At 48.0% G+C, this 14,988-nt stretch overlaps 1 protein-coding gene across 2 annotated transcripts; it reads right to left on the bottom strand.

Moving 5' to 3' along the window:
• Positions 1–271: 271 nt before the first annotated feature.
• LOC117891445 (CCAAT/enhancer-binding protein) lies at positions 272–6,790 on the bottom strand. Of its 2 annotated transcripts, none has more exons than XM_034796925.1 (2): positions 4,774–6,790; positions 272–298 (listed from the first exon to the last, which is right to left on the bottom strand). In XM_034796925.1, exon 1 carries the CDS (start codon positions 6,166–6,168, stop codon positions 4,789–4,791), a length of 1,380 nt encoding a protein of 459 aa, XP_034652816.1. In that variant the 5' UTR covers positions 6,169–6,790; the 3' UTR covers positions 272–298; positions 4,774–4,788. The 2 variants fall into 2 exon arrangements, with proteins under 2 accessions (XP_034652816.1, XP_034652815.1); XM_034796924.1 differs by having other exon boundaries at positions 282–299; positions 4,767–6,790.
• Positions 6,791–14,988: the final 8,198 nt, after the last annotated feature.

Below are 14,988 nucleotides of genomic sequence, written 5' to 3'. Positions count from 1 at the left end.
TGCTCGACTGTTGTTCTGCTTGCAACAAGTGTCTGGCGCGCTGCGGCTGCGGCCCTTTCCAACGGACGCGGGTCTTGCCCTAAGATAAGTTACCGCCTCTGTGGAGCACACCCCACCCACCCCAGGGCCCACTGCCGCTGCTCTGCCAAGATTGATAAAGGCAGCGCTGCTGCGGCCGACGCCAACGCGCAGCTGAAAATAGAAGCGCGCGCGCAGCTTTTTGGAAGAAGTTTTTTTTCTTTCCAAAGGGCGCCCCTTGTAAATTTTTGACTGCACACACACACACACACACACACACATTGCTAATCAAGGCGTATGCGTGTGTGTGTTGGCGTTGAGATTATTTTCCAGCATATTTTTTGTTGCTTTTTTATTGTAATTTCATATATTTTTATTGTTGTTGTTTCCGGGTCTCTCTCTGGGTGGGTAGAAGTAGGGCAATGGGTCTGTGGGTGAGTGGTTTAGATTTAGTTTTTATTTCCATCTCTTGCTCTCTTCCTCTGGGGATCTTTGCTGTCACTTTCTGGCGCTGTCTGTGGCTGCCCTTGCCGCCCTTTTTGGCGATCGAATTTGCTTCCATGAGGAATAGAAACTGCTGGAATATCTATCCTGATTTATTCTCTAGCCAATACTCTTAAACCTTTGTAGTGTATTGCCATCTTCGTTGTGTTTTTGGCCATCGTTAAGTATTTTTCGTTCATTCGCTTTTGTATGTTATTTCCCTTTTGGCTTTATCTACACAAACATTCTGTTTGGACAGCGCTGCCCATAAATTCTCCATAGATCCGTAAGAGTTTTCCCCACAGTTACAGAAACACTCCTGCCATATGTAAATTAATTTCTTTTTAATTGTTGCTGAAGTTTTGTTAGTGTTATTAACTCTCTGTGTTGCACTTTGCCAGCCTACAAGTTGCGTAAAGGAAGATGGGAAGATGCCCCTTCAATCTGTGCGCCCCGTTGGGGGAGGCTGAACAGTTTATTTGATTATTTGCCATCTGCAGAGGGGCACATCCAAATGTCTCCATTTTGCGTGGTTCGCTTGATTTATAACGGAAAATTCGTTTAAGCAAAGCAAAACGCTAAACAATTTTTGTGGGCCACGTTAATAAGCGCAACATAACGAATATAATATCTTAACTTGGTCATCAGGCAGCAGACAGGCAGACAACAGACAGCACAGCACAGCACAACAAAAGAAAAGGCATCTTTAAAAGCAGCAACAAAAGCAACAGCAACAGCAACAGCAACTACAGCACTCATGGATGGCTATTACATAAGACCCACACTCAGACACAGATACAGATACATTGAGCCTCTCAGACTCGGCCTGAGAGTGAAGCTGAAGCTGATGCAGAGACTGAGACTGCGACTGCGACTGCCTCCAACATGGCGTCGCCGTCGAAAAGAAAATAGTCAATGTATTGTGGAAAGGAAACAGCAAAGAGCGGGGAGAGGTGGAGGTAGAGGTAGAGGTGAGCTGAGCTCCAATGCCCCATTGTTGCTGCTGCCTCGACTGTGGCTGTGGCTCTGGCTGTGGCTGTATTAGATAGTCGGCATAGAAAGTGAAACCGCTGCCGCTCAGCTCCGATCCGTGTTGGCCACACGATCGCTGCGTTGCCAGGCGAATGCCAGGCACAAAAGAGAGGAGGGAACGGGCGCTCGGGCTTTAAATATAAGCCAAACAGCTATTACTCAATCTGTGCTAAAAAGAAAAAGAAATAAAGATAGATAGATGTAGTGGATAGATGCAAAAGATGTAAAGTTAGTCCCACTCTCTGTCGCTGTCTCTGCTTCGCTCATTCCCCTCTTTCGCTCTTTCTTGAGGCATGAAAATAAAAATGAAGTAACCCACTTTTTTTTCGTTATGGGCTTTTGTGTTGTTGCCCGTTGCAGTGGAAAGGGGCGAGCAGAAGATACACGTAGCAGACAAAGTGGAACTGAAGTGTGAAAGATGGATTGATTGGCAACTGGATCGTGATGGATCTGGATCGGTATCGGTATCGGTATCTGGGAGCTGTGCCCTCTCAAGCTCAATGAAACGGAAAGTAGCGAGGTTCGCGGGTGGCATAACTGATACAACGAATTATGATTAATAAATTAAACGGGGATGTAGAGACCATGGATCCACTACTCTTTGATGCCCTAAGTACTTGCCGCAAAATCCCTTTCATCCCTTCCTAATAGCCAAATCCTCCTCTTGATCTATGCGCCGTCAGCCGCGCTCTTCGCTCCTTCCTTCTTCATCATGGCAATTAAAATTTATCAACCTATCGCCTGGCTAGGACTGAAAAAAACACTGCAAGTTGTGCTGCTGCCGCTGCTTGTTGCAGATTTATCACTTCTCGCTGCCGCTGCCGCTGCAACGCGCCGCTCATAACTCAGACGCCGCGTGTGCTTGGCGCTTAGTTTGGCAGTAATTGTGCGGCAATTTCTGTTCCCTTGCCAAAACGCGATGCTGACGTTGATGCATGTATTCCCCCTTCAAGGGAGCTGCAGTACGGGTCTCAGGGCAACCGCAGACTTTCACCTTAATCCGCTTAGAACCCTTATCAAAGTCGAGCTTTAAATTGAAGTCTGTTTCGTTTTTTCGGGGTTTCTGCGGCTACCACCAGACACCCACAATTTCACTTTCTAGGAGGTTACTGCTGCTGCTTGTTGCTGCTGCCGTTGCACTCTAGAGTGCATGCGCAATTAGCTTTCATCAATCAAAGTACTCAACAATGCTCACTGAGAGCCAGGGTGGGAGGCAACTGACAGGGACAGGGGGAGACTAGGGCTAGACAAATTGGGTGCACGCAGCAGCAGTAGGGGCAGGGGCAGGGGCAGGGGCAACAGCAATCGCCGCAGATGGAAAGAAAGTTTTAGCCACCGCCTTGGGTTTCCTCCACAAGCCATCAAGAAAAGGGCTTAGCCCGAACCCAAATTTACTTTTTGTGTGTAAGTGATTATCTGCCTCAGGTCTTGGCATTGCATTCCCCTGCTGCTGCTTACCCCCTTGGCTTCGGGCGGGGCTTTCTCTGGCGCGTTAATTTGTCTGATATTTTTGTGTGTTTTGTGTGGCTTCGTACCCGGTACTCGAAGAGTTTGGGGTTATATTAGATTTGTGGTTCAAGTGGAAACGTAACGTAGAGAATGACCATTTCTGATGCGGCATCTTGACCAGTTTGGAGCATTCTTATAGACAAAAAAAAGCCCCTACACCATGCCTTATGCCAGATGACAGATGCATAAAAGGGTATACAAGCAGTGCTGCGACTTTAAGAAGCGTTTCACAGCGTTCCTCCTCGAGTTGCATTTATTCTTTTATGCTTTTGTCGTTTATAAATGTGCTTTTCGTTTCGGGTTTGTCTTACTGTCAAATTGTGTCAACACGGCCGCCATGCGATTGTCTGGCGGTACGGTCCACCCATCCTCCTCGGGCTCCCCCCCGCCAGCTCGCAGTCCCTTTGCCCTCAGCGCGTGTCTCAGCTGTCGCGCCTGGCAGCCCGAAATGCATTGCAGAGGAAAGACAAGTGTCTTCTGCCTCTTATTGGCCTTCTTGTATGCCTGTGCGTTTGTTTGTTGTCTGCTTGTGTGATGCGCCTAAATATGGCCGACATTTTATTAGACATTTTTTGGCAAAGCTTTGGCCATCGCATTGTTGTTGGGCCAATTACGTTCTGTCGGCTAACTTTTAAATATTATAATTTGATCAAATTAAGGAAGAACTTAAATGAGGTCTTGGAAAACGCCTCTTCACTGAAATAATAAATAATAAAATAATAAGTAAATAATAAAATAATGAAGAACTTTGCTGTTTTCTTTTGTATAGTGTAAATTTTATTTAATTTATTTAGAGTTTGCTTTACAGTTTGCGTTTTGTTGGTTTTGTTGTTGTTGTATATTTAATTTATGAATATATAAATTAAAATGAGAACATTGCGTTGGCCTTACAAGTTAATAGCATTCATATCTCTTCCGCGCTCTCCGCGCAGCCACGGACTTGTCCGTTTTCTCATCGCATTCGCTAGATTACTGTTAGGTCCGGTGAGGGGGTTGGGCTGGGGATATTTTCTTTTTTTTGGGAAAATTATTTATCTTACGAACTAGAGATTTGCTAATGTTGGATCAGTGTTTAAAGCAGGGCCTGGGAGAGGGAGTGGAAGTGATTGGGGGGTAGGGATTGTGGCATAAAGCATTTAGCGCAAAGCCGCACACCATTCAATAAATGTACAAAAATTACAATAGTTAAAAATATGATTTGTGTTTTTGTGTTTTGTTTTGTTTTGTTTTCTCTGTATAAATAGTTTTTTTAATTTTTTGTATTTTCCGTTTTCTTTCCTGCGCGTGTTTTTTTTTACATAAATATTTTCAACATTTTTCTTTGGCTTAACTTTATGATAATATGCATACAGATATAAGATATTCATAGATGTGCGAAATATATGTTACAGTCATTAAAATTAAGTACAAAAATATTCAATTGTATCTCGGATAAGCAGTGATAGCAAAGGGGCCGAAGAGAAGAGAAGAGAAGAGAAGAGAAGAAAAATGTACAAAGGAATGCCACAGGTGGGGCAGAAAAAGACAAAGACGAAGGTACAAGAGTAAAGTGCAGAATGCAGAATGCAGAAGAAGAATGATGAATGATGAATAGAAGAGGAAAGAAGGAAGAGGAGAAAAGTGGTTCTTACATGCTACCCACACAGCATTTTGAATCTTTGATTTGGCGACAGACACACATTCAGCCATTCATTCACACACTCAGACTCAGACTCAGACTCATTCACACACACCTCACACTCACGGCTACAGCGAGTGGTCGTTGGTGTTGAGGAAGCTCCGGCAGACGCGACTCACTTCGGGATTGGCATGGTTCATCAGCTGCATGTAGATCTGTTTGTGCAGCTGCAACTCGTTGGTCATCTCGCCCAGCTGCCGGATGAGGGCGTCCTTCTCCTTGAGCAGGCTCTTGACGCGCTCCTCCACCTCCCGCGACCGCACCTTGGCCTTCTCGCGACTCTTGCGCACTGCGATGTTGTTGCGCTCCCGCCGCCGCCGATACTCCTCGGTGCCCTTGTCCACGTGCTTGTTGCCATGCTTCCGGTGGTGGCTGTGCTGCTGGTGCTGCGACGCGTGCTGCAGCTTGCTGTGCTGCTTCAGCAGGTGCTGGGCCCCGGCGGCGGCCGCCAGGTGTGGCAGGTTATGGTGGGCCAGCACATTGGCCGTGGTCAGATTCGTGAACTGGCTGCCGTTGACGGGTCCGCTGCTGCCGTTGCTGCCATTGCTGCTGCTGTGATTTGGCGTGGTGCTGCCGTTGAGGGTGCCACTGGTGCTGTTGCCGGACAGTCCGTTCCCTGCGGACCCATACCCGTTGTACAGGCCGTTGCCGTTGGTCATGAAGGCGGCGGCCGCGTTGCTGGCCTGCTGGCTGGCCGCCTCCTGCAGGTGGCGCCGATACTCGGGATCGATGGGCTCCTCCTTGATCGTGCTGGAGTCGGAGCCCACGGAGCTGTTCTCGTCGCTGGAATTATTGTAGGTGGCGTGCACGGGCTGTGGCATGTACGCCAGTGCCCCGCCCCGCCCGTATCCGTGCTGATTCCTCAGCGTCTGTTGCTGCAGCACCTTGGCCGCTGCGCTGACCATTCCACTGGGCGGCAGGGTGGCGGAGAGTCCGCCCGGACTGGTCACCATGTCGCTGAAGATGCCCAGCGTCTCCGTGTCCCGGAACTGGTCGTCTATCAGGTGCTGCAGGTCCAGCGTAATCTCTTGGGTCGTCAGCTCATCGAGATCCGTCTGTGTGGTGTACTGTTGCAGCATTTGTTTTTGCAGCAAGTTGTTCACATTGTTGTTGACACTGTTGCTGTTGTTGTTGTTGTTGTTGCCGTTGAGGGCCGCCTGTTGCATCTGATGCATGGCATGCTGCTTCACAAGGAGTGCCGCATCCTGGGACGTATTGTTGTTGGCATCCGTTGTCTGCTGCTGCTGCTGAGGATTTTGCTGCTGCTGCTGAGGATTCTGCTGCTGCTGCTGCTGTTGCTGCTGCTGCTGCTGCTGCTGGGCAGTGGACATCGCCGTCAGTGTGATCTGGCCGATGGTGGCCTGCTGGGGTGGCGGCTTCTTGAGGTCCAGCTGGGCCAGGGTCTGCACCGCATCGGCGTACATCTGTGGCGATTCCATGTTCAGCATTTTAAGTTGCCCGAATGAGGGTAGAATGTTGATGCCTTTTTGCCCGAGAATTTTGATTGATTTTCCGCGAAAGTTGTGTGGGGGGGAATTTAGGGTTTATTTTCTCTGTTTTTGTTTTATTGGCTTTGAGTCCTAGACCATTGCACTGAGGTAAGTTTGTCTTTGGAAATGTTTCTTGTTGGTTTTTAATTTTCACAAATTTTTGTTGTAATTTTCCTTGTCATTTTTTGCCGCTTAAATGTGCACTGCAGCAGCCACGCATTTTTGTGTTTTGTTGTTGCTTGTTTTGTTGTTGTAATTGTTGGCGTTAGTTGTTGTTGTTGTTGTTTAACACACTGCACTTCTCCGGCCGCACGCGCTCGAACGACTGAAGTGCCACCGCAATGATGCAACAGATTTTATACGAGACGGTCCGACGCGACTTTGCTTTGGTATTAGAAGGCAGCGGCAAAGGCAAGCTCCTGAAGAACCGTTAGGCTGTCTCGGCCCCCGGAGAGCAAAGAGCCAGACAGAGAGAGAGAGAGAGAGAGAGAGCGTGTAAGAGCGAGAGCTTTTCTTGGCGTTTTCCTGTCGTTTAGAGCGAGCAGCGCGTCCGTCGCTTACAATTGGTAAATTGTAACTGTGACAAAATGCGAACGCGGCACAGTGAAAAAGTCTTTGGCGCAGGCCAAGCAGCCAAGCAGCAGCAGCAGCAGCAGCAGCAAGGCAGCAGAGCCAAAGAAAATGAGAAGCAAACGACGGCGACGTCGCAACGCCAACAACGAAGCCGAAGCACAGCGCGCATGTAACAGACACACACACTCACGCACACACACGGAGCCACAAGGCGCAAATGCTCCACGCCATAAAAGCCCCAAAAAATGACGTCGTCGTCGGCGTCGTCGTCTTTACTGCTGCTTGAGCGTCGGCTGCGCTGCTTTTACAGCAACTACCTGTGGATGCTTCCCAAACGAGAGAGAGAGAGCGCCCAGCCAGAGAGAGAGGAGAGCAACGATCTCGTCTGGCAAAGGCATTTTTTAAAAAGCAAAAGTTTTTCCCAATCACTTTTACTCTCAATGAGAGGGGAAACCCAACAGCTACAAATGTATGTAACTGCAATGCAATTTACTTACCAGACAAGTTGCTGTTGCTGCGACTGAGTGCAGGGAGAGTGCCAGCAGAACTGCTCTGCAGAGTGTAAATGATAAGTAAAGGCTACTTCAAGAGTTGTCTTACATCTGTGACCCAATTGCATTCTATCAAAGCTCAAATAAAGGCACATCTTACAACGCAGTTGGGATCGTGGGCATCTCTATGCGGCGTGACGTCACAAAATGCGCCTGCAGGTAGCCTAAAGAGGAACAGCAAAGAAAGAAAACAAGAGAGAAAGCTCTCGCTAGTCGCAACTTTGATACCCTTTCAGGTGGGAACCTTCTAGTAAATTATATGATTTGGCTGCAGAATTGACTCATTAGCTATGAGGCCAATAGTTTATATTTATAGCTGAGTGCAGCAAAGTAAAAGTATATTGAAAGCTGAGGCACAGCCGGAGCATAGTATTGCTTTATGCAGTCGGCTATGCCTTCTTCTCGTGGTGGTATAAGCATAGGGTATCAAGAAAAAGAGCGCCGGCTTTGGCACCAGAATGCGCTCTTGGTGTCTCTCTGTGCGCTTTCATTTTCGTTTGCTTTGGGAGCAGCAAACAGCAGGGGCAGCAACAACATCACGCCCGCATTAACCGGCATTCCCCCGCACCTCCCCCGCAGTAGAGCCCTTCTCACACTCTTTGCTTTCTGCTCAGACTTTTGCCTCAGCTCGGCAGAAGTTCGTGCTGCAGTTCGGGCGGGGATTTGTTTTGGCGCGCATGCGTGACTGGTCGGTCGGACGGAGGCGTCGCGTCGCAACGCATCGCAGAGCTTTCACGTAATATCGTACGCAGTGTTTTGCTTGTTGTTGTTGCTGTTGCTGTTGTTGCTTTTGCGTCTTATTAAAATTAAAATCATGTTATGAAATTCATAAAAATTAGCACGCCTCGTAGTTTTGTTTATTTAAATGCAGCGATTTGTAAAAGTTGTCTCTGTCACTGCCTCTCACTCTCACTCTCTCGCACACGTGCTCTCACTCTTTCAATCACTCTCCCTCTCTTTCTCTCTCTCTCTCTCCCTCTCTGTTTGCGCATATCTTTCTTCGACTCTCTCCTTTTCCGTTTTCTTTGATTTAGGTCAAGTTGTCGTTTACTTTTTGAAGGTGTGTGCGCTGCTCTCCGTTTCCCCTTTGTTTATTCGGATTTTATTAATCATACGCCCCGTGCGAGCTTGTACGATAAGAGCAGATGGCGATGTCGATGACAGGACAGCTCTGCAGCGCCTCATTGTCTATACTCCCCAGCCCCCGTTCTTATCAGTCAAATGATTGCAGCCCATCAGATATATCGATATCGATGACTAAATCAGCGAAGATTGTGCAAAATTTGCCTGCTGCAGCCGCTTCCTTGTGCGTGTTGCACAAATGCGTTGCCCTCGTCACTGCACCCTTGTTGTTCTAAGGCGTTGCATTGTGCCTCTGTTGCCCAAGCATTGATCTGATATCGATGCCTGCTTATCAATTGCGGTGCCTGACGAAATGCCCATATGTAGATGGGGCAAGATCGCCGTCAGCCAACTGATAATTGAGTTCTTTGATTGCTAAATGATGGCTAAATATAACACAATGGAGAATGTAAGTTGGTTTAAATACGCTTTGGAATTACTGGCTGTGAAATTTGATGCAAGATTAGATTAAGGTTCATGAATTCTTCTCGATTTAGTAACTCAAAGAAGTTCATACGATAAATATCCAATATCAATCAATTATTATAAGTCCAAGCTCTTTTTGGCTTCTGTTTGTATAGAAAACCTCTTCGCAGACACTCGCCTTCTTCTCCATCAACAACAACCACGCGCAATGCACAACAACCTTTGCCACTTTTGTTTTGTATTTTGGCAAACGACTGATAAGACTGGCCAAAACAAATACTACAACCAGACACGATTCAAGTGTGGGAGAGCGTTGATTCGCGTTCATTGCACCCGTGAAAAGAGTTATCTGACACACGCAAAAATCACACAGAAATTATATTTATAAACATGGCCATGATTGAGAGCTATGGGAAGTGAATTCTAGGGGATATTTCCCACCTGTCGGCTGGTCTAATACTCTGGCAGAGGTACCCATAGACACTTCCTCTACAACTTCACAGTCGATGTCTGCAGATTCATGGAGCATCCGCAATCGAATCCCAAACTAACTTTCCTTATGAGTGCTTCAAGTACTTCTTCAGAATGAATCCTAAATGTCCGTGCTGTGTAAGTGGTTAAGGATCGGCCATGGATATACATAAATCCGGACTGTGGTCCTCTCCTCCCCGCCACTTTTGGTTAGGGTATCTAATATCTCGCACCCGTTTACGACCTCTTCCTTCTGGTTTGTTTTGGTTTCGGCTTTCTTAGTCACACCTTATCGGCCGCAGTGACGAACGATATCGTTTTGCTACCCCCAAACTGTGTTGTACTTCCTCAAATTTGAACCCGATCGCATTGAACTCGAGTCGAGAGAGTTGGATGACTCGCTGTGCACGCTGAATTCTCACGGCCCGGACTTTCGATTAGGCGAAGAGTTCTAAGCAGAAGCAGAAGCAGCAGCAGCAGCAGAGACGACCAATATTCGCCGAAGAGCGGGCAAACACCACTTTCATTGTCGGATCGCGTCGAATCAGCATTTATATTTATTCATTTCTGTGGGCATCAGCACTTGGCGGCAAGGGAGCGGCTGGCTTTCTGTGGAAGCAGCAGCAGAAGCACCAGAAGCAAAAGACAATGCCCAGAAGCCAAGCCAGAAGACAATCCCCCTTTGGCCAAGAGTTTGGGTTCGTTGAACCTGCTGCACTTTGAATGGTGTTAAGTAGTCGCTGGTTAGGTGGAAATCATCCGAATTTTCATTAATTGTGTTTGAGATTCTACATATCCATTGTTTCGTCTCACTGCAGGAGTCAATTGAATTATATTGAAACTATGAGCGTTCCTTTTTTCCATTTAAAAGTATACTACTCACATATTTGGTTTGTCTTTTGTTGCTAAGTTTACCTTTTCCAATTTCAAATTTGCCGCGCAGTACACTTCTTGTCTACGGTGCAAGCAGTTTAAAAGCAGTGTACACTTCCACTGCTTGTACAAAAATCAAGTGGTTCGATAAGTTTGCTGGCGCCATCTGCCTAAGCAGTTTGCAAGTTTGCTAGGTTGCGCACTGCTTGTCAAGTGGTTCACTGCTTGTGCTGTGGCGCCAACAAAAAACGAGTTTGAAATGCCTGCGTGGGGAAGCTTTAAAAGCGGGAGCCAGATGGAAGAAGTGATTCAGAGTAAACATTTGAAGATAGCTGGAAGCAGCTGCCTGTTGGAGGAGAACACAAATTTTCTGGAGTATAAAATGTATTTAGTTAACTGGATATAAAAGGGGGACCATAGGAGGAAAACTAAAGCTTAAAGTACCTTAAACCATCCCTGATCCTTGACCCACAAGCTTGTAGCATTCCCCACCAGTTTCTTCCCACCTTCAGCTCCTATCTGAAATACCTCAGACAGGGAACGCAGCACAGAAGCCACAACTCATCCTACCTAACTACATTTGGCATGCGATCGATCGATCGATCTGAGACTGACCCAAGCAGCAACCCAACAGCCCAGCAGCAGACTGGCTGACTGACTGACTGGCAGACAGACTGACTGTCAGAATGCCTGAACGATCCTTGGGGCGAGCGATGGCACGACGACAAACGCATTGATTGAAATAGTTTATTTGCAGGCCGATCGACCCGGGGCCCTGCTCCTGCCGTGCCATGCCATGCCATGCCCTACGATTGTTTTCCTTCTCTTTTTGTGTGTGTGTTTTGGTTGCTTTCCTCATATTATTTGTGATGTTGTGTTGGCAGAGCGCAGAGATAATGATGACGAGCTGCCAGCCAACAGCCAGCCAGCCAGCCAGCCAGCCAGGCAGCATCCAAGCTCCACCTCCTCCTTCTGGGTGCCTTACCTGAAACGCCATAGAGCGGAGCTGGCCATCCCGGCCACGACTGATTGGGATGCCTTGTGAAGCGACGTGCGCAGAATTGACATTTTGTGTGTGCATTTGTGCACAGTGGGCGCGATAAGGTCGCTGAACGGTTCGAGTTCGAGTCCGAGTCCGAGTCCGAGCTGCATCTCAAGCTGTATGTACGTACCCTCATTGTGTCCTCCACTTCAGCCCCCACTCCACGCTGCTCTGATTTCCAGGCACAAAAGTGCACAAATTAAAAATGCTCCACAATTGCCCGAGAGATCGATCGATCGACAGCTCTTCGCCAATGGAATTTTCATATGAGCGCTTGATTTCAGCAAAATTACATACTTGTAATTTTCAAGTTGCCAGTGCCAAGAGAGTTGAGAGCCAACAGCAAAACGAAACGAAATGCAGCGCAAAAAAGAGCCTCAAGAATCGCAGAAGTCCAAGAATTTTAACCCCAACGCAAAGACTCGGAGTCGGAGTCGGAGTCGGAGTCTGGCCATGGGTCGGCGATGGAGTCGCAGTCGCAGTCGAAGTTGGACTCCAAGTCGTTGTCGTTCGAACTGATCACTTACGCACATTTTATCACAGCCAGGCTGGAGACATCGCTGTGAGCCTCCAACTCCTCCTGCCTGCTGCCTTGCAATGGCCTGACAATAAGTGGACTTCAGTCTGGGGGGAGTTGGGTGTGCTCGAACGGGGTGTACCCTCCACGCAGTGTGCTGTGAATCGAGGAACTCTGAGAGCCATCTACAGACAGCATTTTCACCTGTCTGATATCCCCTCAACACCCTCTGGTTAGCGGGTAGCAAAAAAAAATAAGTTACCGTTCTACGCGCTGAAATTTGTTGTGCCACTCGACGATGCGACGATCCCAAGCTGCCGATGTTGCATGCAACTCCTGCTCCGTCGGTTGGGACAGGGGCAGACGTTCCTCGTCGAGCAGCAACAACGAAGGCAACAACAAACTATCGATCGCTGGCAATCGATCAAGTATTTCGCGTACATTATCCGAGATGCGTGGGATAATTCTGTTCTAATTTGTGGAGGCAGAAGCAGAGGCAGAGGCAGAGGCCTCGAGCTAGCTGACGTCAACCCGAAAGCAAAGAGAACCCAGAGCCACAGGGCTCCAGTGCCTGAGGGACTGATGGGGCCCACTGTCATGCAAGGCACGCAGCAATCTTGACTTTTTCCATAATTAAATATATTGAGGGAATATTAATGCTGAGCGCTGAAAGCGAGGAAGTTCTAACTGGACAGCACGGGCGGAAGGACGGAAGGGCGGGTGGAATGGGCTGTGAGCTTGGCCTGAACTTCCGTCGCCGCTGCACTTGTCACAGTGCCACCAAAGGGGAGTTCCGCGCTGCATGCAAATGAGTGGCAAACCGGTAACGGACAGCGGGCAGCCAACTGCTGGCTTGGCCAATAATCAGGTGAAATGGTCACGACCTGTTAATCGTTTTATGATTGTAGCGGTGCTTTGGTTTCCTGTGCCTCAGCCCCAACAGCCGGACACAGCCGGAACGGTACTTGCAGCGCAGAGAGACAGAAAACCAAAATCGAAATCCAAACCGCAAATAAAGGGCGGGCTTGAGGGGGTTGTGCGGTGTCTGCTGCTGCTGCTTTTCCTTTTGTTTTGCCAAAGCCTCAATTTTATTTAAATTGTAACAGACACAACAAATACACAGACGGACAGGGGGGCAGACGGACGGACAGGGACAGTTGCCACTGACAAAAGGCCCCCGAAACACCCAAAGCCAAACCCCAAACCCAATGCCCGTTGCCGAGCCTAAGCTTGAAGCTTCAAGCCTCGAATCCTTATGCGTTATTCATGAGGCAGAGAAACATTGCGATCGCCTGTACCAATTGCCAATTGGTTCGATCTTGACTCCCGACTGCCGACTGCCGACTCCCGACTCTGAATCTGATTCCTGGCTTTGACTTTGACTTGGCGTTGGCGGGGCATCTCCCTCTCCCTCTCCCGCTCTCTACCTCTCTCTATCTGTATCCTCTTTGGCTTTGACTTTGGCTTTCTGTGGCTGGGCTAAGTGGCTCATTGTCACCCCAGCGCCCAATTAGACACCTGAGCTCGGAGGCTCCTCTTTTTTGTTGGCTGCAGATAAGATGTTCCACTCGCTGGATTATAATAAAGATAATGATCCAGGACCAGCTATGATTAGCGCTGCATTCTTGATGCTGTCATCTCAACATCTATGAGTTAGTTTCCATATTGCCATGCCCATGGCTCGTCTGGTATCTACCAAAACACAAGACAAACACCAGAAATTTACATATTTAGACTATTTAAAATGCTTTTGGCTTGCTCTATAAATAGTCCAAAATATCTCTAAATATGTGTGGATATATCCACTATGTGTGTGTGGTGTGTGGTGTGTCTGTGTGTGTGTTGCTTGCAGCAAATCAAAAATTGTTCGAATTCGTAAATGGAACAAACATTTTTCTCGCTCTTTTTTTATTTTTTATTTCTGTGAGCTATAAAAATACATTTTCGGGAACACACACTTTGGGTTGAGCTCCGCTGCCGTTATATTTTGAAGGTGAACTTTGCAGGATTACATAAGCGGAGGAGCAGCAGAGGGAGTAGCAGCAGCAGCCGGAGGCACTCCCCATAGCTGGCATGGAAGCACGTAAAATCCCCAAGCAAAATGCTCGCAAAATAATTAAGTATTAGAAATGTGCAAGAGCAGAGAAATTCCAGTGAAAATTCAATGGCAAAAAAAAAACAGAAATACACAACATGTGGTTGCTGTTGTTGTTGCTGTTTGTTTGTTGCAGTTGTTCCCAGCTGAGGCAAAAGCCAGACAGGCTGACGATCGCCTAGAAAGACAGCCGCTCTGGAGCCAGACGAGACCCGATCGGAGACCAGAGACCAGAAGCTGCAGTGCAGCCAACCAATTAGTAAGCGCTGCACAGAACGCGTCTACAATTGTGAGAACCTTAGACTTAGAACAGGCCAGACCCAGACCCAGAGACAGGCCAGAGTCAGAGGCAGAGCCAGAGGCAGATCCAGAGCCAGACCGGTACGAAACGGGCCAACAGCTCCACGCCAGGCCGTGTGAGTATGATGAAATGTCAGCAGGAGCAGCAGCCAGAAGCAGCAGCAGCAGCAGGAACAGGAGCTGCACTTTGAGCACTGAGAGAAATGGAGGGAGCTGGGAGGATTTTAAGCCTCATTTAAGAAGAATTTTAGGCCTCATTTAAGGGTATAAAATTGCAACAATTCAGCGCAAATTAAAGGCACTTTCCGCTTTGAATTATTATTCAATATTTGATGTTAAAGTTTCTCTGGCTGCACTTTCCGCCCCCTAATATTTCTCTGTGTGGGTGGATGGTTGAACCTGAGTACCGAGCACCGAGCACTGAGCACCTCGAACCCAGTTGGCTGCCCGCTGCGTGGATCGAGCCTTATATGAAGCTAAGGCCAGCGGCCAACAGCCAGCGGCAAACGTTCTATTTTGACAGTCATTATGATTAATTTAAATCATTAGGCAGCCCAGGCAGGTAGACAAACCATCGAAGAGTTCTTCTTTTTATATTTCATTATAATTAAATGCACGCGGCAGCGGGGCAGCGGGGCAGCAGGGGCAACAGCGACATCGACATCGACATCGACATCGAAGACAGACTTCAGACATCAACTCGGGAGCTGGTCCTGGGCTCCAGCCTGGACTATTCGCGGAAGAGACAAGCTGGCGACAACGACAACAAGGCAACGGGCTGGAGCGTGAGTCTGGAAAAGGCAATGAT

The sequence above is a fragment of the Drosophila subobscura genome, chromosome E (genome assembly GCF_008121235.1).
Source record: "Drosophila subobscura isolate 14011-0131.10 chromosome E, UCBerk_Dsub_1.0, whole genome shotgun sequence".
Taxonomy (NCBI): Eukaryota; Metazoa; Arthropoda; class Insecta; order Diptera; family Drosophilidae; genus Drosophila; species Drosophila subobscura.
Note: the sequence above shows the minus strand (reverse complement) of the source record. Positions and strands in the feature narration are given on the sequence as shown.